Source organism: Peromyscus californicus, unplaced genomic scaffold (genome assembly GCF_007827085.1).
Source record: "Peromyscus californicus insignis strain IS unplaced genomic scaffold, ASM782708v3 Scaffold_23__1_contigs__length_62951481, whole genome shotgun sequence".
Taxonomy (NCBI): domain Eukaryota; kingdom Metazoa; phylum Chordata; class Mammalia; order Rodentia; family Cricetidae; genus Peromyscus; species Peromyscus californicus.
In genome coordinates, this window is record NW_026294534.1 from 48016315 (window position 1) to 48042526 (window position 26212).

General features: G+C 39.7%; 1 protein-coding gene across 1 annotated transcript in view; it reads right to left on the minus strand.

Moving 5' to 3' along the window:
• Positions 1 to 26212, minus strand: part of Galntl6 (polypeptide N-acetylgalactosaminyltransferase like 6) — a 1088908-nt gene that overhangs the window by 185281 nt on the left and 877415 nt on the right. Inside the window, exons 6-7 of the mRNA XM_052752327.1 lie at positions 4841 to 5026; positions 865 to 1048 (exon numbers count right to left, since the gene is read on the minus strand). Coding sequence (XP_052608287.1) covers positions 865 to 1048; positions 4841 to 5026 — 370 coding nt within the window. The remainder of the gene's footprint in view (positions 1 to 864; positions 1049 to 4840; positions 5027 to 26212) is intronic.

Consider the following 26212-nt stretch of genomic DNA (forward strand, 5'->3'; position numbering starts at 1 on the left):
TCTTTCTCTTGAGATGTACAATTCTTATGTCACAATAAACATCAACAGGCTTCAGCTTTGTAGAAATCAGTCAATGAGTTATTGCAAGTTCATCTCTTCCAAGTACTTAAATTAGGAGAGGGGTGATTGATTATGTACTTTGGAATTGTTTTTCAATGGACGTCTCCAAGTTTAAGCTCTGGAAGTACATACTTGGGAGCACAGGCTTTCATCAAAAGTAGATTATTCCGCTGGGCGGTGGTGGTGCACTCCTTTAATCCCAGCACTCGGGAGGCAGAGCCAGGCGGATCTCTGTGAGTTCGAGGCCAGCCTGGTCTATAGAGTGAGATCCAGGACAGGCACCAAAACTACACAGAGAAAAACCCGCCTCGAAAAAAAAAAAAAAAAAAAAAGCAGACAATTTCAAATGGGTATAGACTATAGCCTCCAGCTCCGGTTCCTACTTTGTACTAATCTTCCAATACAAAACAAACGAACTGTTTATTTGAATAGTCTTTTAGGGAAAATGGAGAAAATAAAGATCCTAAAAAATCAGAAGAGAATATCTTAAAGTGGAGAATGCAGTCTCTTTGTATTTTTTTTTTTAAAAAGGATATGTGTTTCTGGTTTTTTTCACCAACACACATTTTCCCTTATGTTTAGCAGCATTTAAGATGGTGGTCCATGTATTTAGCATAGCATGCAATTTTAATCTGCTATAGCTTACAGGTCTGACCTTTCCATGGTGTTTTGCATATTGTTACCACCTGTTTTATTACATTTCATCAGAGATAATTGTCCTCAGGGGTCCTGAGTTTGACATGCCGGAAACGTCACCTGTCATCTGCCCTCTCTCCCTTCCCCCCTCCCTCAGTGGCTACTCACTCGAAAGGGTCGCTGGGATCAGCCCTCTGGAGCTCTGGAGGGATGGGGATTCTTTTGTAGTACATTTCCCAGTCGAAGGCTCCTCGCATGGCATCCCCAGCTTGTGCCTCGTACCCAAAGTGATTGTGGTCAATGACATCGATCATGGGACACACGATGGTTTTGTGGTTTAGTGCAATTTGGTCTGAAAAATGAAAGCACAAAATAGGAAATGACATGCCCGCCTAGGTCATCTATCATTTTCCAGCCAAGAGGAGCCCACAGCTCCTTTTAATGCATAACTCTTGCAGCCTTGGCGTCTCCCTGTCGTCATTAGAGCACTTTGCAGGAATCTCCAAACGTCGGACTTAACACGATGGGACAGTGATTAGGTACAATTAGAGTTGTTATATTTCCCTTTAAGAAAGTTAGGTCCCAGAGAGACTCACAGAAGTCCATTTAGCTCTACTCTGTCACATTTTTGCTCTGACCTGTCCCCAATCTGTCATTTTAACGTGCCTCCAACATGCGCGGAGTATAAACAGTACTTGTGTTCCTCCAAGCATACAGCTGAAGCCTGCTGAGAAAATACTGGCCTGCTTTCTGAAGGTTCCAAAATGTAAATATTTAACTTCATGGTTTTTATAGCATCGAATCATAAAACAGTCATGATGACTGCTCCCCGCAGAATGTCAACCAATCATATATAAAATTCTTGGCTGTCAAGTTGGACAGAGACTTGGTTGGGCCACTATTCTTCGAGACTGACTTTATTTATCAGCGCTGTACACGTTTTATCTTTTTTTTCCCATCCAATTAAAAAGCACCATTAGACGACACGGTACTATTGCTACGATGCTGCTGGTAAACCCATGAGCAATTCCAGGGCGGTTTATACCCATTCTCCTTCTAATACTCCCACGGTCCGTGAAAAGTGGCTGCGGTTGTCATCCTGTTTATACACAGCGAGACTGAGCTCAGAGAAGTCACATTGACTTGTCAAGGGCTATTCAGCTTTGGGGAATAATCATCAGCATGCAGCCGCTGCCTAATTCTCCAGTTCCAAAACCGGCCTTTTTTCTAGGTTGTCATGGCGCGTCTCCTAGCAGACAGGTGATTTTTCTCTTCTTTCCAGTTCTAGCCAGATATTTTTATTGTGATAGAATTAACAGGCTCTGCAGGAAACTGGCATTTGTTTATGTTGGTGCATGTAGACTAGCAATACATGAAGTGTTTTTTTTTCCTCCTCTCAAGAACACGTGTTTAATCCGTTTATTACAACACCGCTGTCTGACAGGCAGGATGTTGAAGTATGAACACCTGCTCTCTTGCTATTTGGAAAACCTTTGGATGTGGCGTGTGACATTTAACAAAGGGTATCATTTAGAAATATGATGGGAGTTGGTTATTTCTGTGTATTTTTTTTTCCCTCAGAGATCCTGAAGCTAATGTAACCTGTGTGAGAGATCAGCTTTGTATAGTGAGGAAACTGTCCATTTACATTGGAAGCTTCTGCTTACCGTAGAGCAGGAAGCAAAAGGTTTTATTGGCTATAATAACAGTTGACATTTTTATCACACTGATAAAAGAATATGGAGAGGGAAAAAAATCCCATAGTGAATTTCTCTTGCAATTACACATGTTCATTCATTCGTTCATTTATTCATTATTTCATGTTACAGTAATTATTTACTGAGTAAAACAATGGGTCAATCATTTTCTTGATTGTAAGGCTACTGTAGAGAATAATACCACAAATACCACTGTATTCAGGAATGGGGCAAAAATTATAAAATGTATATAGTGTTACAAGAAAATAAGACAGAAAGAACAGTGGTAAGGGGGATACAGAATACTGGAGTGTGGAAATGGAGTCGGTTTTAGACCATGGCCCCAGGTAGCCTCAGAGAGCCTGGGGGTTGTATTTCTCTTATTGCCAGCTAATTAGCAGAAGCACGATTTCAAGGTAACTGCCACCATGGGCTCTCTGAGCATCCGTTCTCACCAGGGCAAGTCTTATGATGGGCTTTAGTTTTATCTAAGTGGCATTTTCCCCAGAGGATGGTGGAGACCATCAGAGTAAGGTTGGAAACATCTCGTCGATCAGCTCTGCAGCTTTTAGTATCATGGCTTCAGTGAGCTTCTTCCATCAAATTCAGAACCAGCTTGATTTACAAGTTCCTTGACCAACAAGGAGTCCCAAGGTGATCCAAAGAGAATGAGTCTGTTAAATTAACTGTCAACGTTCCCTTCAAATTTCCTTTCAGCTCTCATCCAGCTGGACTAGCTCGGGGTGAAAGCCGCATGACTAATTTTTCATCCAAGACTGGTGCCTACATTTCAATTTCCAGGGATCAAACAAACAGACTCAATAGGAAATTGAAATTCAGGTATAATCCCCAAGGTGAAAAATGAACCAAGAAGCAGCGATGTGGCTCCGCCTGTTTCTTCATTTTGGATGATGTATCAAGACACTGATAGAGGAAAATAAAAAGAGATAGCATCCCAAGCTTGAATCATTTCTTATCCATCAGGCCCACAGGAAATGAAATTCTTTAATGAGAAAGAGTGGGCTGTGGGTGTCTCTTATGCTCTTTTGTCTACCCCCCCTTTCCCCTGTGATTCATAGTGAACAATCAGAGGTTTGATAATTGGCATTTAGGGATTGCTTTGGTTCATATAGAAGTCTGACCTTTGGTTGACTTGTTAGAGCATTCAACAACATACAGGTCAAATTCAGTTTGAGGGACTCTTGCTGTTGCTAATGAAATTCTAAATGTCTGTGTCCTTGGATGAAGCACGTTTAATTAAAGGCTCACAGGAGTCTCTGGCTGTTGTGCTCCTGGCATCCTGTTGATTGAGAAGGCTAGGCGGTCACCTGTGCAGAGGCATACGGACCGGTGATTTTGGAGAGGGTGTTAGTGGCTGGGTCTTGTGTTTTACATTCTGTCTGGTTGTCACTGAGTCCCTCCTTCTTGTTTTTTGCTGATGGAGCTTGGCTGGTTGAAACTGAAATCCCATATAATAGTTAACAACAGAGCACACTTTCTGAGTGGTGGCGGTGAAGGCGGTTGTCACTGGCTTTATTTATAAAGCCAGGGATGTAGTTACAATAAAACTTGCTTTGGAGAAACATAAGATAATAAGAAAGGAGTGTAATATATATGTACTAAGAACTTTCTAGAAAGAATTTCTTTAGGTATGCGATTTCTTTCTTAGGCACAATGGGGGGTTTTCTGTCTGACTTCATTGTAAACTAACAAAACAACAATATCGAGGCTTGAATTGAGCCGCAGTTGGAGTTTCTAGCTGGACTGATGGCCAGTTTGCTTATGTCTGTAGTGGTTCAGTGTGATGTGACATGACATGCTTTGCTTCCTTCTTTTGGTTAGCCATAACTGATCACTCAAGACTCATCATTGCCTGCACAGCAGCTCAGTGTTTGAGTGGCTCTGTGTGAATATGGAGGATTATACATTTAAGGATGTAGGATAGTACCAGGACTGGAAAGAAAAACAAAAGGACAATGGCATTATACATCTAAGGCGAATCCCTTAGATTTTTATATCCTGGGGCTGAATAATTTTCCTCCTTTCTTAACCATCTTGTGATAACTGTTATAACTGTATATATGCATATACATGGGCATGTGTATTTTGATCTTATTCTAATTATAGGATGACTGAAAAATAGTTTGAGGGTATTTTTTTTTACTCTAGTGTTTACCCAACAAATGTAACTGCAATGAAAGAAGAGGTATAATATAATAGAAACCTTCCTAACCTTAAGTTAGATTGCTCCTGGTCCTCTCTGAAGTCCTATCTAATGCAGTTATACCTATTTGTCATCAGCGGTGACTAAGATCCAATTCAAACTCAAGCCTTTGTTGACTGCAACATTTACAGAAGAAACTTTGCACTCCATTAGCAGCGCCCAACTGCCAGTCTCCTGGGTCCAGTGTGCCACTGGGAGAAGGATGGTGAGGTAGCATACTCACTGAGGAGTGGGGGCAGCCAGTTCACATTGACCTCACAGTGGGAGTCTAGGAAGGTCAACACCTCGCCTCTGGCCATCGAAGCTCCCAGGAGTCGGGTCCGGATGAGTCCTTCCCTTTTCTTGGTGCGAACGATTCTCACTTTGGAAAACCGAGCCATGTAATCTTCTAACTTATCCTTCAAGTGTTCTAGGAAGGAAAAAATACACAGGAAGAATGCCAAACATTAGTTACAGCGGACTCCTTTGTGGATGCTCTGCACAGAGCATATGTGAACGGTGAATCCAAGTGGAACAATTTCAAAGTCTGTGTTTCTGCTCTCTTCATCTGGAGGAAGATGCTAATAAGATTTTATGCTTAGGGGTTTTTGTATTTTTATTTTCCCCAAAGCTCCATAAACCACAAATGTTGCCCTTTGAATTCAATGGATGGCGGTGGTACCCCAGAGCTCAGTCATGCAGCTAATGTTGGCCAGTGGCCACCATGCTAATCCTGGCCAGCTCGTGCCAAGATGAGCATCGGCCTTCTAGCTCCTGCTGTGCAAAGTCAGATGAACATCCTGGCATGTGGGCTCTTCCCGACAAGAGGGCTCTTTACAGCAAAGTTTTGCTTGGTATTTTGTGTGCTGATAATAGTGCACGCAAAACAAGAAGGGAAAATATCTGTTAAATCAGTAAGAACCACACAGCTTCCCACTCTGCGAGGCAATAGAAAACTGAGAAGCAAGTCCGGTTCTGGCTCCTAATTGGAACTGGAAAGGTGACTCACTTGGTGTTGAAATAGATGGGAACAAGAAAGGCAAAAGAAATCCTGTATTGTCATCTTGAATGTTGCTAGCTAAGATTTGGAAATCACTTGCACTTCTTAAAATTGAAAATCTTTCTTTCCTAATTAAAACCAAACGGTGGGGGCAAAATGAATTAAAAAGCCTCTATTTACATGGTAAGGTATTTTCTATTGGCATTAAAACCCCACCAGTCTTTCAGTTCTTCTAAAGCCAAATGATGTATTTGGTGATTTTATTTTTGTGCAATATGGACTTACATATTTTTATTTATTGATGCTACTAGTCCATGTACAAGATACAGTGCTGGCTAGTTTTATGTCAACTTGACACAAGCTGAAGTCATCTGAGAGGAGGGAGCCTCAATTAAGAGAAATGCTTCCATAAGACTGAACTGTAGTCAAGACTATAGCACATTTTCTTAATTAATGATTGATGGTAGAAGGCCCAGCCCATTATGGGTGGTGCCAAGCAAGCCTGGGCTGGTGGTCCTGGGTTCTATAAGAAAGCAGGCTGAGCAAGCCATGGGGAGCAAGCCAGTAAGCAGCACTCCTTCAGGGCCTCTGCATCAGCTCCTGCCTCCAGGTTCCTGCCCTGCCTGAGATCCTGTCTTCACTGCTTTTGATGATGAACTATCGTATGAAAATGTGAGTGAAATAAACTATTTCCTCCAAGTTGCGTTTGTCATGATGTTTCATCACAGCAATAGAAACCCTAACTAAGACCGATACTATGAGGATTTTTCTGGGATTTCTGACAAGTGTAGCCTAATAGTCACCAAACCCATGTTTTAGAATGCAGTATGCTATTATTTATTTATTTTTAACGTTCAATCTTTTTTTTTCTGCGTACATGTAATCAGAGTAAATATTCCAGAGACAGAGACAATATGAAAAGCCAAGATCCCCACAAATTGCCAATTCCATAATAATACCAGGTAAGGAAAATTGCCTGGAAGAACTTCCAGAAAAAGAATTCAAAAGAACGATTATAAGTATGTTCAAACAACTCAAAGAAGGCATGTGTATATTCCAAGAGATCAAAAACAAAGAAATGAACGAGAAAGTTAACCCAAGATATGAAAATAGAACCCAATACAGTGGTAGAGTTGCTGATGAAAACCCAAACTAAAAAAATGATGCTGCAAATAAAAATGATGCTGCAAATAAGAATCTCAATAAACCGAATAAAAACCTCACTGCAAAGTCTCCTGTGCTCGTGGATTGGTAGGGTTAATAATTCCAACATGATTCTGCACAGAATTTGAAAAACAAAACCAAACAAAGCCCCCAAATTTGTATGGAAACACAAAAGATCAGAGTGGCTAAAACAATCCCGAACCAAACAAAACAAAGCAGAAATAAATGGCTGGGGAAATGGCTGGAGGCATCATGACCAGGCTGCAGCGGGTGGTTCGAGACCCATGGCGACATGTATGGGTCTGGTTCAACTTGCTGGGTCACAAAACAAAATAAAAAGTTGTGAAGGTAGGAAAAGAACTCGTAGAGATGAGAAGAGGTTGATAGGGGTGGAAGGGAGATAAAGGACAGAAGGGTGAGAGTAACTAGATTGCATTACATTTCTGTATCTATGAAATTTTCATATAACAAAATTAATAATAATAATAATAATAATAATAATAATAACAAATACAAAACTGCTTGTGCAGAAATCCAGCTGCACACATTTGTATCACTCCCATGTAACTTGAGGGACGGGAGGACTGAGATAGCCTTTCTGTTCCTTATATTGGTTGTTATGCATATTAAGACCCATTGTCTCAGGCCCTGGAATGTCACGACCTTTGCCTGTATCCACTAAACAGTGGGAAGATAACTCATGAATTTGCAAACCTCAGGCCCTTCATAGTTCTTTGCATAGAGTCATGAAGGATGCTCAACAGCAGACTCTGAACATTGTAGGTGGCCGTTTTGAAACACGTGGAGTTCTTACTAAGCACAGCGAACTCTATAGGAAGCAAATGCATAATTTCCCATGGCTGAGCAATTCATGGCAGGTATAACCTAGCTTTCCTTTAACTAGCCCCATGTCTGTTTTTGTTGAAACAAGCTTTCTTGTAGACAAGGTCTTGTAGACCTTGACTTCCATCCATGATGGAGTGTAAACTAAAAGGTGAAAGAAACCTCTTCTTCTGAAGCTGCTTTTGATTATGGCATTTTATCACAGGAATAGAAATCTAGCTGAGACAGAGTATACAGTCTTACAGTGGGTTTTGCAAGAGGGAATGTAGTAGATTGCTGTGGGATGGTCTGTATGTCAAGTGTGTTGCTGATTGGTCAATAAATGAATCACTGATTGGCCAGTGGCCAGGCAGGAAGTATAGGCAGGACAAGGAGGAGAATAAAGCTGGGAAGTGGAAGGCTGAGCCAGAGAGACACTGCCAGCTGCCACGATGACAAACAGCATGTGAAGATGCCAGTAAGCCATAAGCTACACGGCAAGGTATAGATTAATGGAAATGAATTAATTTAAGCTGTAAGAACAGTTAGCAAGAAGCCTGCCATGGCCATACAGTTTGTAAGCAATATAAGTCTCTGTGTTTACTTGGTTGGGTCTGAGCGGCTGTGGGACTGGCAGGTGAGAGAGATTTGTCCTGACTGTGGGCCAGGCAGGAAAACTCAAGCTACAAATGACGTCCAACGTGGTGGCAAGAGTTTCCACCTAAAACCTGAGAAAAGATTCTAAAACGGAGCTAAAAACAGCTTCCTAATTGTCTCTCTCAAATGAGCGACAGCTGCCAGTTTGAGCTACTGGTGGGTTCCTAGCTTGACCTGCAGTATGGCGGGAATGAGGCCTCTGTAAGTGGCACATTAAGCTGTGTGGTGGATTTAGCCTTTGCTAGTACAAAACAAAAAAAAGAGGTTTCTGGGCTACACGCTGCTTGGATAAAAGCATATAGACCCACGATAGCTCCCAGAGCTGGTGGTAAACTACCACTGCCAAGTTGGGAAGCTGAGGTGGGCGGAGGCAGTAGCCACAGCTGTTGCAGTTTAAAGCAATAGATTCACAATAAGACAGATTCAGATGCAATAGTTTACAATGTGTGTAAAATATACGTAGGCTTGAAAGAGACAAAAAAGGTGATATATACAGTTATATAAACAGATACGTAGTTTTAAAAAATAAAGTCTTTAAAGAGACAATAAAATTAATATAAAAAATAAGCCATGTAAAGATGAATATTACACAGAGAATCTGGATTGTGTTGTCTTTGGGATTTTTAACTGCAGAAAAACATTTGATTGTAAAAGATGTTGAGTTAAACCAATATGTATATTTTAAAGATACCTTGACTTCAAAATTTGGATATAAGGATATGTTGCTTTGGAAAAGAGTCTCTGCTTTTGTTCCCACAGAAAGCCAGAGGCTATGAATTTGTTCCAGATTAAGATACATCAGGTTTGACCAGCCAAGACCCCCTGAAAGGTCTCCGATGACACCATGGCCCAGATGATCCAATATCCAGAATGGTTTGAAGGCATCTGGCTCAGATGATACACCCTCACCGACTACTCCATAATCCTAAAATTTTCTTTGTGTCCCCAAAAGATACAGCGCCCCCCTCCAGGAGGAAGTTGTAAGAGAAGCTACGTCCAAATTCCCAAATAATATGTAATTTTACTTTGTTAAGGTTAAAACCTTCCTTTTTGAAAAAAAAAAAAAGAAAAGATAAGAAAAGGGGAAGTGCTGTGGGATGGTCTGTATGTCAAGTGTGTTGCTGATTGGTCAATAAATAAATCACTGATTGGCCAGTAGCCAGGCAGGAAGTATAGGCAGGACAAGGAGAATAAAGCTGGGAAGTGGATTGCTGAGCCAGAGAGACACTGCCAGCTGCCACGATGACAAACAGCATGTGAAGATGCCAGTAAGCCATGAGCTACATGGCAAGGTATAGATTAATGGAAATGAATTAATTTAAGCTGTAAAAACAGTTAGCAAGAAGCCTGCCACGGCCGTACAGTTTGTAAGCAATATAAGTCTCTGTGTTTACTTGGTTGGGTCTGAGCGGCTGTGGGACTGGCAGGTGAGAGAGATTTGTCCTGACTGTGGGCCAGGCAGGAAAACTCAAGCTACAGTAGATTATCACTTTATACAAAAATATTTTGGCATTTTGAGAAGAGAGTAAAAAGTGATTTTACAAACTACGTAGCATGTCTATAATGTATATTTATTTCAGCTCATTTACTACAAATTTGACTTGCATATTCATTACTTCAGTTATTGATAAGGTACTGCACACAGCATATCATGGTACTATTTAAGCACTATTTTCCTTTTTCACAAAACATTCTCAAGAGCTATTTAAAAATGAGTTTTGTCTGCGATTACAAATATTTCTCTTTGTCTGCAATTACAAATATTTCTCATATAATTCACATTTGCATTTATAATGTTCCCTAAGCTTTTTGTATAAAAATGAAGAAATCTTAGCATAATTTATAGCTTATAATTGTTCTGTTTAAATTAACCTGCAGTGTGAACTTTTCATTCTTGAAACAGTGTATTTATGTAATTTATTCTGATGTTGTAATTGTTGCCTCCAAAAAGAGAAGAGCTGTAAGTAGAAAATGGGTAAGTTGTAGAAGTCTTTTCTATGAAACATTGTTTTTAAGTATTATGAGTTTGTGTATGATTGATGCATCTTCATGCAATGAAAACATCTTCTTTTTTAACAACTTAGTTCTATTATTACATTTAAAACCCTCTCCTTATTGCAATAGATAAGGCAGATAGTTTACAGATGTTATTTGTAATTCAGTTCTTGTTTCAAAATTCCTATATCTTAAAATGAGCAGGACAAAGTCAGAGGTTTATTGTCATACTATTTGACCCTGAAAAACTTAAGAATTGGGCCAAAAATGATGAATTCTGTAATTATTTTGTATTTGAGTCTTTTGTCTGTTTGGATGTGTCTGTGTACCATATGGATGCAGTGTCCTTAGAGGCCAGAAGAGGGCATCAGATCCCTTGGGAGTGTAGTCACAGATGGTAGTGAGCTACCATGTGGATGTTAGGGCTCAAATCTGGGTCCCTGGAAGAGCAGACATGCTTTTAACAGTGGAGCCATCAGCCCACCCCAGACTAGGAAGCATTTTAATTGTTCACAATTGTAACACATAGCACAGTTTAAAAAAAAAAAAGAGTTCAGTTATTTGTGTGTGTGTATGCTTGTGTTTTTGTGTGTGTTTGTGTGAATGTATGCACACTTGTGTGTCTGGGTACCTATGAAGGAGAAAAGAGAGTATCAGAGCCTTGGAGCTGGAGATACAGTGTTTGCGAGTCACCTGACTTATGTGCTCAAATGGGAACTCCGGTCCCCAAGATTGAGCAGTAAGTACTCCTAACCACTGAGCACTCTCTCCACCCTGATGTAGTCTTTTAATTTAAAAGAAAAAGAACCTGATACACTGTAACATTTGAGTCATCATTGTTGGTATGGTAGAACAGATACACACATTCCTATGGATGGTATTTTCATTTCACCTATTCTAGTTAAAATTATGAAGTTCCCAAAGCAAAGCTTGCCAGCTTAATAATTTCAAGTGCAGTATTCACATTCTTGTGGAATTTATCTCTGGAAGTTTTTCTTTTCTATCTAACTCTTTGTTAAAACAGTAACTGATTATGTATCTCTCCTCCCCATTCTTGGGAAACTGATATTTTACTTATTTTATTATGTTATAATTTTATTTATTATATGTTTGACTACTATAGATGGCTAATAAATAGAATCATAAGGTATTTGCTTTATGATGACTGTCTTCTTTAATTCAGTACAATTTCCTCAGTGTTCAACCATACAGAAGTTCGTGTGTCATAATTTCTCTCTCTCTATATATATAAAATAAATACAATATAACAAATACACAATATATTTTGTGCAAAATATATATTTCCTATGTTAGGAATGAAGAACCTAGGACATTCTGAATGCCATACAAGCTCTCTACTTCATTCTTAGGGTCTCCTTACCCTACTACTCTTTACTAGAGCAAGTGCTATTTGATTATATTTGTATTCTATCTTTTGATTATTCATTCATCAGTTGGTGGACATTTGGATGGATTCTACCTTTTGTCATCTGTGGATGAGGTAGCTATGGAAGTGGAAGAGCTGGATCACATACAACTCTAGAGTCAGTGCTTTGAAGATCCACCATATTGCTATTTTTCCATGGTAACTACACCACTTCCAATTGCCATCACCAGCATACAAAGGAACCCGCTCAGCTTAACATCCAGATAACTCTTTGTAAGTCGTGAATCTAAACAATTTTAGTTGCACGTGGAGGAAAGCTAGCCTACCAAATAACAGTTATTCTGTAAATATGAGTGTTGATGATTAAAATATTTTCAACATAGAATATAACCATCAAAATAAGAAATAATATAGAAATTAAAGTTTCAGATTAAAATGATTTCTAAGCAAAGACTCTGTAACTTGTATTCTCTCTCACTGCAAAATAGATGATTTAGAAGCCCAGTATTTGAAAATATGCCTCTTATCATGACAGAATTAATAAAAACTGGTTTCCACATATCTGTGCCAAATCCTCTTTGACTGCCTTCCCACCTCCCATCCTAGACATGGGGTCTTCTTCTACTTGGTAAGTCTCAGGGTCTCTGCCTCTTAGCAGTTCTATCAGGGAGCTAAATGACGATTTGTACCTAATTACCTTTCTGAGTTAATCCTCCATTTTCAGGAACTCATCTTTAAATATCTCATCCTCTTCCCATTATTCTAAGCAAACTCACTTCTTATCTTTCAGTAATTCCTCTCATCATCAAGGCTTTCCTAAAATCTCTTTTTATGAGATTATTTATCTTGAGCTGTAAGGTAGAGACTTAAAAAGTGACTCTAATGAAGGGAATTTCTCCCCAGTGCCAACTTTGTGTTTCTATTTTCTAAAGTCCTGCAAGGTGAAGATCTCAATCTTAAGTTTCATTAATTTACAGGAATTTCAGTGTTTCTGTATTGTGCTTTGCCTAACGCCATGTTACATGATTCTTCAACTTATTTTTGTTGTATTACTACATTAATGCTGATGTTAATGGGTGATTTGTTTGAACCTGTGAACACACATTCACAACTGGGATAAGTAGCCTTCTGTGAACTGGTTTCCTAGAGTGACCATTTCCAAAAATTGAGAGTTAGAGCAATTTTGTTCCCTCATAAAAAACAATGAATGATTTTGTGTTATTTGTTTTTCTCAGACGAAATGTGGGGCCAGGAATGGTAGCTATGTGTCAGAACAAGTGCAAGGAATTATGAGCAACATCAGTGATCCATGAAGAAGGTCAAGTCACAGCCTCTCAGGGGAAACAAGGGCATGTATCACAGCAGCAAGGTATGTGGAGCCCACCTCCCAAATCAAGGGTCTTATAAGATATCTTTAAAAAATTTAAAGTGATAAAACCCAAGTGAGAGAGTATAAGTTAATCTTTAGTTACTTAGAAAACATAAAGTGCAGGTGAGGAAGAAAACAAAACCAAGTAAAACTCTCACAGATATCAAACGGGAGCTGTGAACCTTTGCTGAACCTTTGTTTACTGAAAGCATCAGGGGCTCTGCATGGAAAATACACAACCGTGCACAGGAAAGATTAATTTCTTTTCTTCTGTCTTTTCTGAAGAATTTATTCAAGTCATTGGGTGGGGATGCTATATAGGTAGACTTACATGGACTATAATATCAAATTAACGTTTGTTCTAGTGATTGAATAATGCTACCAATAAGTGCCAACTGACTCTGAAGACCTCAGGGATTTGGCTGGACTTCACAATAAATAAGGACAAATTGGAAAGAATGCCACTGAACAGTTGGTGTGAGAAAAAGCACTGTGTCAAAATTTCAATTTAGTGGAGAGCAGAACTAAATTAAAGATCTGGGAATTGGTCCTGTTTTCAAGGCTGCAGAAACTCCCAGTTCTTAACGATATTCTTGTAGTGCAATATAGAAGGAGGCGTGCAGGAAATGGTTTGTCTGCCCTCGTTGAAGAGAATTGAGCTGCTAACGATATGTCCTCTTCAGGAGCCCGTCCATTACTTGATAACACTATTAAGGAATGAAAAGGAAACGGACCACACAAGATTTGGTCTTGGCTCAAAATTTATATATGAGAATATTGAAAGGACCAAAGCTGAGCCTGAGATTCTTGAATAATAAGCAATAAAATTTGACAGCATAATGGATGAATATAATAATAAACATGTCCACATAAATTGAGTGCTTGCAATAATGCCAGACACTATTCTAAGATGCATTCATGTGCTAATTATTTAATCTTCATTTTATGGATAAGGAAAATTATCCTTACTAATAAATGAGGACAATGAGTGTCAGGTAATTTAAAAATTCTCCTAGTGTCACATAGCAAAATAATGCCTGGAATATTTTAAGCATTAAAAAGACACAGCGAGACATTTGCAGACTTGATTGCCAAGTTCTTATACCAGCTGCTTTTTCTCCCCTATTCAGCTTTTCCTGGGACGCAGCCTCAGCAGCCAGCTGTACCCACAGGTGCTGGTGACAGGGTTTTCCTGCCCCCCCCCCACTATTCTTCTTGTCCTAGTACCTTGCCCATGGTCATCAGTGTCTAGAAATCTCACCTCTGCCCAGTCCCAAGTCCTAACCCAAGCATCCACACAGCCACCTTGATCCCAGCAATGCCCCAATAGTCCCTGAATTGGAATCACCCAGGCCCCCTCACTCACACATCAATACCACATATCGGAAAGAGAGAGCTTCAAGCACTCCCTACCTCGATCAGAAACCAACCAAGAGACAGGATGACATAAAGAACGGAGCCAAACTCCCATTCAACAGTGGTGGACTGGAACCTCATATCAAACCCATAACCAACAACCTATCTCCAGGGGTCCAGGTCCCAGCACAAAAGATACAATCAGTATGAAAGACAAGACAAAATGTGCCTCAAAAGTATCATCAGTCCTATAGTAATGCTGCCCACCGAGAGCAAGAGAGATGAGTCTAAAGTGCAGAATTTAAAAGAACAATTAGAAACATGTCCAAAGAATTCAATGAGTTTAAGAAGGACACAAATTAAGAACTGAATGAATTTAAGGAGGACAAGGATACACCCCTGATTGAGGTTGAAGAAAACACAAAACTAATGACTAAATAAAATAATGAAGATAATTCAGGGTATGAAAAGTGAATTCAACAAAGAGATTGAAATACTGAAGAAAACCCAAGCTGAAACGAAGACAGAAATGAAAAATTTGACATCTCAAAAAACAAAGCAAAATAAAACAACAACAACAAATTTACAAACAGAATGGATCATGTAGAAGACAGACTACCAGGATTTTAGGACAAGGTAGACATAGACCTCTCGGACCAAGAACATGTTAAGTTCAGAAAAGACAAAACCTCATGAATGGGAACAGTAGGCAACACACACACACACACACACACACACACACACACACAATTAGAAGAAAAAAATAGAAGGAAAAGCATTCTAGGTCAAAAGCATGGAACACATCTTTTGCATTCCCCATACACTTATACAAATCCTCAGATGTGTGTAACTCGAAGTGTCTGGGGAAGCAGGGAAGTCGAAAGGGACCACTGGGGGCGGTGCACTAAGAGAGGGTAATAGTAGTGTACGGGTGATAGGAAGCAAGCAAAGGAAATGAGAGGGGGAACTAAGGGCTAAGGAAGGTGATAGGAGCGTAAAATTGAGGATTTGTGGGGGGAGGGGGTCAATAAGCTTCAGGATGCTTGAAAAAGCCGCATGGAAACACACTATTTTATAAGCTTTCAAAATATGCATTATTTTAAAAATAGTTTAATTGAAGTTACGCCAACACAGGACTGGGGCATGTGTGGTAATCCTCTCTTCGGAAACCACTGACAATCAAACAAAAACTCAAGTCCCAGGTGTAGACTATCTCTCTTCAAGTTGTCAGTCAAGGGGAGTCCAAGGGGCCCCCTCAAATAATACGGCTACTGCCATTGTACTTGGCTGCCCACTGGAACTTGAGAGTAAGACCCTATTACTGAAGACACCATGAGAAATCAAGCTGGTGTCGTACTGGGAGCCTCCTGATGACTAGCTGTCACAGAACTGCAAGGTACTAGGCTGGCTGATGGGAAAGAATGGTACCACCATGCTGGTTCCATTCTTTTTTCTTAACCATCATGAATTTGCTCTTCTTTATGGCTGAATAATATTCTCTTGAGTATATGTGACAGTGGATGTATCAAAATTCATGGACACCAAGACTGATTTAGTAACTTGGCTATTGTGAATAGTGCCTCAGTAAACTGCGTATTTATATAACCCTTTTGTATACTGATTTGACTTGCTTGATTATATATTTGTATATGTATACACACACACACACACACACAACCACTATAACACATCATAGCTTAACTCTTAGGTTTTTAAAGAACTTTCATAGTGTTTTCCACAGTATCCATTGTTGATGTAATTTACATTTATGTCAACAGTGTATAAGGGTTCCTTTGGACACATCCTTACCAATATTTGTTAAATAACCAATAGTAGCCATTGGATTGAATATCAGTGAGATTTGGTAAGTGTTTCCCTGATGGCTATGGAAGCATCATTTTTCACAGTTTCATAGGCCGTTTGTGCTTTCAGGAAGGGTCGGCCTACTTTTGTCTTTGTATTGATTGTACTACTTGATTGTTACTTTTTTGAGTTCTTTATATATTCTAAATATTAGTTCTCTGTCATACGTATGCTTAGCAAGGTTTCTCTCTGACTCTGAAGGTTTTCTGTTTACTCTGTTGATTTTTTTCTTTCCACCTAGAAACTTGTTGACTTGGTCAGACCCCAAACTCGGAAATGGCTGGAGTGACACAAAAGGGGAAATGGTTTAGGACACTGGCGTGGACGTTGTCAGGACTAGTGTGTTCTGACAACTCGGGGAACAAAAGCAAGACCTGACAGAAGGGACCCCGCTCCGGTTTTTATTGAAAAGGAGCTGGGATCAAACTGCCAAGCCATCGGTATGTCTGTTGACACTCTTTCTTCCTTCCTTACAAAATGAATGAACTAGCTATGCACCTGATGAGGCTGGGGATCTCATCATTTCTTATCTGCTTCCAGGGGAACCTCCTCAGAAATCCCATTGTTACTTATTATTCCGAGTGACTCTGTCATCAGCAAAAGTGTTGCAAAATCCCCCTCTTCAAAAGCCAGCTCTCCCTGCCTCCAATCCTCCAGCTTCTGTCCTATTCTTCACATCCTTTTTGCAGTAGCCTGTCTGTGGGAGAGTTGTTAGAGGCCTGAAGTCTCAGTCTCTGCTTTTTCAACACCCCCCCTCCCCATTCTCTCTGAAGCCATCCCTTTTATTTATTCAGAAAGTTCTTTGGTGTCGGCATGAACAGCACTGCCCTAGATAGCCCGATCATTTTCTTTCGGAAATAGGCACTAATTTACTTTCAAAGGGACTCTGCTGACAGAAGCATCTTTTATTTAGTCTTTGAGTAAAAGGATGTATGAGGAAACTTAATACAGAAGTAGAGTGGAGAGGACAAAGCCAGGTATTTCGAAGGAAATGATTTTAAAGATTATTGAAAGAAGAGAAAATTCATTCTGAGGTAGAGAGGTCTAATTGTGAACGAAAGTCCTTCTGTGGCCGCCCTGTAGGGTTAATTTTGACTGAGATTCAGACTTTGCCACTAGACCCAGCAAGGCAGGGGTCACGTGGAAAGATAAAGACCCTGGAAAATGTATGAAGTGGCAAAAGCCTCTGGCTTGAGTAATTGAAAGCCAAACTGGACAAAGCAGTATGAAATATAATTTGGCCCTCTTCTCCAGGGAACGGAGAAAATGATCTAATAGGTCTTTTCCATCTGCGCTTTTTGTGACCTCTGGCTGTTAACATCACTCTTCCTCGTTATGTCAGAATGAATTGCCTATTTACAGCTGAACTCTTGAAAGCGATTTTTTTCTCTCTAGGTAAGACAACAGCCTAGCATTGGCCACATGCACTTCATTTCAACTTAATCACTGTCCAAAGAATCATTTTTAAACAGGTGATATTATTTCCAAGAAATTTGGCCCACTTGCTTGTGACATGGGATCATTTTATGGTCAAGCCAGACTGCCTCCAAACTTCAGAAGAAATTACTAAAAGGTATGTACAATATATTCGCAAAATGGGAAGCAAAATGAAGTGACGTGGCCTTTAAATTGCCAATAAACCTCCACAGTATAGTCATTCATTAGCACTGAAATCTGCTCAGGCTGTTTTCCCCATGACAATAAACACTGAAGAACACTGATGCAGGTTGACTGCATTTATATTCTACAGTATTGCATAAATTTCCCTTTCTTGGGCAGGCAGAAGGAATGGGAGTCATTATTTAAATTTCTTACCAAGCAATAAATAAATGCTAATGGCATTCTTTGGAGAACACACACACACACACACACACACACACACACACACACACACACACACACTTCTGTCACTAAGAATAAGTGAAAGGTGGCTAATTTGTAATTTGTAGAGAGAGAGAGAGAGATCATTGTTTCCTGCACAGTCTTGATTAAATGAGGCAATAAATCATATGTCTAAAACATGCCAAGCATCTGCCAAGGCAAGAGCTGGCTCAGAACTTGAGGAGTGCAGCGTCAGCCAGCAGGAGGAGTTTTACAGTCTGTCACTGGCTTGACAAGTAATGACGAAGGGCTGCATTGTGTCTCCTCTACTGAGAGTCTGGAAACACATTTTCTATTGTGATTCTTTTGTTTGGCCCCCTTCATCTTCATTTAAATGGCTGAGTCTCTTCAAGCCTCAGCAAGGATATAGCTTTCTCTGTTAATGATGTACCTCCCATGGTCCCAGGATTATTTTCATACTTGATCACCTATGGAGGAGACTGCAAGCAGTCAGTATTCTGCAAATAGAGGGAGGTTGGGGTTGATCCCCGCGCCCCCCCCCCCCTTAGGAAAGACAAGCCCTGAGTGTTTTGCAAAAGCTTCTCTCTCAGGAGAGATCTGTTTCCTGCAATAACTTTATATCAAATATGCTTGACTCTCCAAGTTTGCATTAGACCATATTCTTGCTTTGAGTCTTCGATTACTCTTTCTACCTACTCTATTAACTCGAGAAGAAATGAATGCACACTAAAAGGTATTGCAAATCTAGCTGATGAAACTAAAAGTTAACAGGCATCCAGCTTGATACTAAAACTCAATGCCCCTTGTTGAACAACCTATGAGTAAATGAAAGTAATGAGTATGCACAAAGCAGCGGCAGAGTGAATGCTGAGAAACCAAGGACCCTGCTTGCACATCCCAGGGGCTTTCACTGTCAATAGAGAGAGATACAGTAAATATTCACAATGAAAGATAATACTCCCTAGTAGGATTCTCTTATTGTAGGTGATGGATACAAATGGATTGCAAATGAATCATGAAAAAGAAGGATCCAGAGCTTGAATTAGAGGAGTTAGGTCTGCATAGGTTTATCAGGGAAGGGGTTGTGTTAGGAATGAGGTAATAAGAAGGCAAAGATACATAGTCTTGAGACGTCGCCTCATTCTAAAGTCAAAATGAAAAACTGAACAACCTACTAAATGACAAGCCTGCTTAGGCAGGCTCTTAGGAAATAACTCTAAACTATGCCGATATGGGAATTTAAAGGAAACAACAAGAAAAACCAAACACTAAAATTAGCATCAATTTCTCCTTTTCCCTTGCTGACCATAATCAAAAACAAAGTTTCTTTTTCAGACAGACTCTCAGTGTGAAGGACAGGCTGCCCTGGAACTCACAATCTTCCTGCCTCAGTCTCAGTAGTGTGAAATGTTTAGGCATGCACTAGCATGCCTGGAAATTAAAAAAAAAATCATATTGATGTTTTGAAATATGACACTCAACGACACAAACAACACATCCAACACATGCATGGGTAAAGAATTGGATGCAAGAATATATATTGAAAAGCACCCATCCCCATACTTTAGCACTCTATTTCTTCCTAACTGAAGTAACCCTTCCAGTAATCTCATTTGCTGGTTTCTTTATCATATTCCTAGGATTCTTTCAATGGGAATTTTCATTTAAGTCAAAACCAAATAACTGCATGTCTGAGACTGGTGATTCAGGGATTGCTCAATGCTATCGGCCTTTGGGTATAGCCCGAGGGGAGCTATTTGCTCTTGGGCAGTGCTTCCTGTTTGTGAAGCATTCATGCTTTCTGGTAGTATTGAAAGCAGTTCACCTGCCCTGACTGGCAGACAGAAAGCTGACTATAGAGATCCATTTCAGGCAGACTTTTTGTTTGTTTTTATTACTTAAGTGGCAATTATTGTAGAATATTAGTTGAAGATGTGTTTCATTTGTTTATGCTGTGGAACATTTGTTTAGTGATGCAAAGATGTGCCGCATTCTTTTATGTTGCTTTTGTTTAACTCTGTGGAGTTGTATTACTTTGCTTGTCTAACATGCCTGATTGGTCTAAGAAAGAGCTGAACAGCCGATAGCTAGGCAAGAGAAAGGATAGGAGGGGCTGGCAGGCAGAGAGAATAAATAGGAGGAGAAATCTGGAAAGAGGAGATTGAGGAAGAATAAAAGGAGGAGAAGAGGACACTAGGGGCCAGCCACCCAGCTACACAGTACGCCACGGAGTAAGAAGTAAGGAAAGGTATATAGGTAAAAGCCCAGAGGCAAAGATAGGATAATTTGAGAAAAGTTGGCTAGAAACAAGCCATGCTAAGGCCAGTCATTTATAAGAAAGAATAAGCCTCCAAGTATTTATTTGGGAGCTGGGTGTTGGCCCCCGAAGAGCAAAGAGTAAAGAAAACCAACTACGGATGGTCCTCTCTAGTTTGTTCCATTATGGAATTACTGACTTTTTTCTTCCTAGAAAAAAATTTCAGACACTCAATTCCTCTTGTCTGTTCATCTACAAAACTGTTAACTGGGCAACAGTGAAACTGGAATTCCTTTAACTGACTGTGACATTCTGCAGAGCAAGACCATTGATCACTTGTAATCTTAATGGATTAGAACTAATTTCTGAAGACCTGGAGTTTCCTCAACTGGAAAGGAAATAAATTACAAGAAACACCAAACAAAAATCCACATACAGAAAGCATAAGCTCCAGAGAGGAAAAGTCACATCTTAATCAAGTAGATGATGGGTGATGATTAATGCTTCTTCCCTAGAAGAGCAACACATTCCTCTTTGAGAAACTACTTAAAAATGTCTTCTCTTTTCTGCTACACTCACAACCTTGAAATGCATCTCTTTGAACACCATAACTCTCTGTCCCCTTTCCCCACTATACTAATACTAGTTCTTGTATTTCACATATTATACATTTTTATTTGTGATGTTCTTAAATCTTTCTCTCAATAAGGATCAAGCCTTCATGAGAGCAAGGACTGTTTGTTTTTCTTTTCAGGTATATCTTGAGTGTCTGGACTGGTACCTGTCATGTAAGTAGCCAAGCCATGAAGAAGAGTATCTCCGAGTTAGCAACTTCATCTCTACATTTAAAACTTTAGATTTCACTCTCTCCTGTGTTTGCTGTGATGTCACCTCCTACCCAGGCCAATGTCACATTCTCATTGTCTTTGCTGATCGCAGATTAATTTACTATCTCCAGAATTAGGCATCATAGCAATCCAATCTCTGTACTCAGAGCAAAACTGTAGTCAAATCATCCTCTCAGATAGCACTCCAGTCAGGAGAAACCCCTTAATGCTCCGTCAAGTGTTTTGCCAGCATCAAAGCCGTAATCAGATATGCCAGCGGAACCTCCAGCTTCATCTGTCTTTGAAATGGCACCTTTTCCAATCTCACACTGATGATTTCCTTTTTGTGTAATAGACAATCTTTGTCTTCCTTCTGTCTTCGCTTTGCTAGGCTGACTGACTCTAGTTCAAATTAAGACAATGAATACTGAAACACCTTGAACCGATACAGTGTTGTGAAGGTAGGTCTTTCAAAGCTGTTTCTGAGACAGCTGCTGTTCGCATATACTTTCTTGTATAACCTTAACCCCTCCCAACTATTGTAAACTTGAAATACCTCTTTCTATCATTTCTCTATCTAATTTCCAGCATTTTACTTAACCAATTGCTGCCCTTCACCAAAGGAAAAGGCGAAGAAGGTATACGTTTGAGAGTACCCTGGAGATAAGAACCTTTCTCGTCTGTCTTGGTTTGTATAGTTTTGTATCATTTCACTGACAGTGAAGGCGAGTGATAATATGTGTTTGCAGAGATGTATTGACACTAGCAATAAAGGTATGGATTTCATTTAAACTACATATGTATAGTTATACACAGGTTTGGGTATATAATAGTTTTTTAGGTAGATAATTAATAATACAATTTCTTAAGATTTTCCCGGACATCCTTTTTTTATTTTACCCCCTTCTTTCCTTCTCAATCCTACAGAAAGAATTATAGGCAACTAAAGAATGCTGAGCATGGTAAAAATAGTCCTCCCCTGGGAAGACCAGACCAACTGGTTATCCACTGCTGAGTAGTCAACCGTGAAAATATACACACATGTAACACTCTACCGACTGAGCAGGTTATGTTTGGGAATATATGTAGCATATATTTGTATACACACGTACATGTAACAACAATTAGTTAAAAACAAAGAGACCATAAATTTGAAAGAGATCAAGGAAAGAATATATGGGGTGATTTGGAGAAGGAAATGAAAGGGGAAGTGATGTCATAATGTTATTATTTCAAAAAAATAAGAGAAATAGTTAAGAAAGAAATGTATGGAATTTTCAAGGAAGTAGTTAAGCCACCTGTATACTTGTTTTAGAGAAGGAAATAAAAGCCATAAATAGGTGAGAACGGACCCCTGAGGTTGTCCCTTGACATCCACCTGCAAACATGCACACACACGTATCACCCACACACACCCACACACACACACACACACACACACACACACACACATGCACAGATTAAAAACAAAGAGAACTCTATAATACATCATTGGCGTGGTGAGGTCCTGAAACTTCATTTTGCCTTCCGTACAGGTGCACTAATGCAATGAAATTTACAGCCTAAAATCAGGCTTCATTACTGACTGTCCTATAAATGAGACTTTACAAATAATAGGAACATGGTTTATATTGCCTAAAAGAAGTACAAAAATTTCTTTTCTTTTCTTTTTTTGTTTTTGAGACAGGGTTTCCCTGTGTAGTTTTGGTGCCTGTTCTGGATCTCACTCTGTAGACCAGGGTGGCCTTGAACTCACAGAGATCCTCCTGTCTCAGCCTCCCGAGTGCTGGGATTAAAGGCATGCGCCACCACCACCCGGCAAGAAATACAAAAATTTCTGAGGGTAGACTTATGACAAAAATTAAAAACATAACTTTCATTTTCTAAGGAAATGACAGGCTTCTTCCAAAGTTCCCTACTGATTTGACTTGCTACGATTTTAACCAATTTCCAGGTTTTTAGAATTATGTTTATAAACTAAAGAAATGCTGTTCCAAAACAACAACTGATTTGACCAAATCTTACATAAACACAAGGGGCACTTAAGTAAATATAATTCTTTAGCTAAGTGTATCTGCTTCTCTAGCAGATGTACTATGGATATTATCTGAGATGTGAGACAGGACTCAGAACTGCTAAGTGAATAGATTACTGTCAAGAGAAAGTTCCAATGACACCAGTTTTTAGTGGGGCACTGAGGGCTGAAATGGGTGTAGCTGCCTGCCAGGTTCTTCTCTGGGTCCTTGATGATGGGAATGTGGCTAACCCAGGGAACCAGGGTCCACAGAGAGAACCTGGTACATCTGCATGCACTGGCCTCAGAGAATAGGCTGGGAGCTATGTGTATCTCTCTCTCTCTCTTATAAGAGGAAACAGAACCTATTATAGGAAAGATGATAAGTTTCAAATGTCTGAATTCCTGGGAAAATTATTAGAGTCTGGTTATGAATAATTTTGATTATCAAGATGGCTAGATTGAGAATTGCCTAAGATATTCATAAAGCACATAAAGGTGTGTTTTTCGAGGGTGTTTTCAGAGCTGACATATTGGACAGTAAGCAAGGGGAAAAGGCTCACCCAGTACGTGGGTGGCATCATCCAAATTGGCTAGGGATTCTGACAGACTAAAAATGGAAAAAGAGAGAGCCAGCAAGCATGTGGGAGCCCCACCAGGAATCACTGCATCCATTGCTGCTGCCATCACCTGCGAAAGATAGACTCCAGCATCTTCAACATAGACTACCATCAGTGACTTTTGGGGGAGCTTTCCAGCCTTCAGTTTAGGACTTGGGCTACGTTCTTGCTCTCATACTGTTCTGAGGTCCCCACCTTCTTGCACCTGAGCAGCTCCTGAGTTTTGGGGTTGTCTGGCATGCAGATGGCCATTGTGGGACTGGCCGTGTGTTGATCTTTTAAATGCTTTTTATAGTTGTATACATTACATTAGTTCTGTTCTTCTAGAGAACTCTGACTTAATTCAGGTCTCTTAGGGTATATACGGTGGCTTTAAGTGGTGAATTTGCATAAAACAGTTAGGTCAATGTATTCTTTAGAAAATTGGTCCTTCATTCAGACCCCAATAAAAACTGAGAGTATACAATTTAATCATGGTTCTGTGACATTGTTTCTAGAAGAGACTAATTTGAAGAGAGCCTAGCTTTCTAGATTCACAATAATAATAATAATAATAATAATAATAATAATAATAATAAAAACAATAAAGTGTCCCTTTATCATGCTGTTAGAAAAGGAAAAAAAAAAGATCATTTCCCCTCTAAACCTATGATTCTTCTTAAAAGCAGCACTTAAGGGTGGATGTACCCTAGGGTGACCTCCAGTAGTTCTCTGCTTCTGGTTTCCATGTCTGCGTGTTTTACCTCCTCACTTTCAATATAGCCACAATCTGTGCTTTGCTTCTGACTAACTGAGGGGCACTGAGGGGATGGACTACGAGTCCTGATTGATTTAGTTTTTGTTAGAACATCTTGGTGAACTAAAATTCCTTGAAGGGTTGGTGATTTTAGTAGCTTTGTTGAGGAATCTGGGTGCTGAGAAACTTTAGACAGCCTCCCACAGTTGAGGCTGCCTGCAGCTCATGGTTAACAATAAACTGGAACTTTAAGGTGTAAAGCTGAAAGATGAGTAATTCTGTCCACAACTTGAATAAGTTCAGAAGCAAATCATCTTCAGTTGGCCTCAGTTGGCTCTCTATAGGATACTTGAGCTTTCCATTGATTGTTGCCTGAGAGATCTCCATCATAGGACCTAATTAAGCCATGCTGACACATAGCTCCTGGCCCATAGAAACCATAAGATAATTAATGTTGCTGTTTTTAAGATGCTGAGATTGTGGTAATTTCTCATGCATCTATGAAAAATGATGCAAGGTTTAAAAATATCAGGTCAAAGAGTTCATATCTTCTAATATCAAAGGTTTAGGAGTACTGTGATAGTTTCTTCTCCATTCATGTAAAGGAGAGAGTAACTACATACAATGTAGTCACCCCAGAGATTGGCTAATGTATGCCAAAAATGTCAGCATCAGCAACTGCTGCCAGGGGGCCTGCTATTTTTTCTAATTCTTGTAGCTTGAATGACAAGTGTCCAATGTTGTGCTGCATTGACTAGCTAAGTAGGGTGAAACAGAGCTTGCTCGTTAGGACTCAGTTAACATTCATTATTCAGGCTTTTTCTGAGGCCATCTGCTTTTGGCATTCTGACACTCTGTATGTTTGCTGCAGGAATCTGACAGATTAATCAGAGAAGAAATATTCAATCAAGGGATATTTTTGGGGTGTTGGATAGTTGAGTGGACAGGCAAGAAAAATAAGCATCCTGCAGGAGGAATACTTAAGAAATGTAAGGCAGAGAGATTGTGCAGCATACTCATGGCTAAGGTGACTGAGAAGTGATTGGCTCAGTTGTAGCTGCTTCTGGTTATGCTCTCTGTTGCCTTCCCCTCCCTAAGAAATGTGGAGCGGTTCTTGTAGTCACGTGACTCTGTTGTTTCATTGTCTCATCTCTCTATAGTTCATCTCCTTTTCTAACATTTCCATTTCTATTATGGTTGATGGGGGTGGATTTTAATTCCATTGCTATAGAGTTCAAAACAAAGAAGTCCCCCTTAAGGAGGAGAAAGGACTAATAGAACCCAAGTATTTGGGAATAGACTGTGTTGTCTTTGGAGGCATGGGAAAACACACATGTAAAGAAAACAGAATTCATTGTATTCTATTATCCTTCCTGTTATTCACAGTGTAGAAAATTAAGAATAGTTTTTGAGTTTATAATAGTAGCCAGAATAAAATTGCTGGCAATTTAATACAATTATAGTCATTCTGATTTTGTTGCCAGTACCTGTATAGCCAAAGATATGCCATTTGGTAACTCCCGCTTTCAGTTTCCTAACAAACAACCCAAGAACTTGAAAAGTTATGACTGTGAAGTTGAAATGTAATTCCACTGATGGCACAATGCAAAGCTCATAGAGTATCTTAAAGACTGAAATGCTGGTCTGTTAGATCTCTTTTGATTCAGTGTTCTGGAGTTTGTTTCTTGTGCTTAGGAACACAAGCAT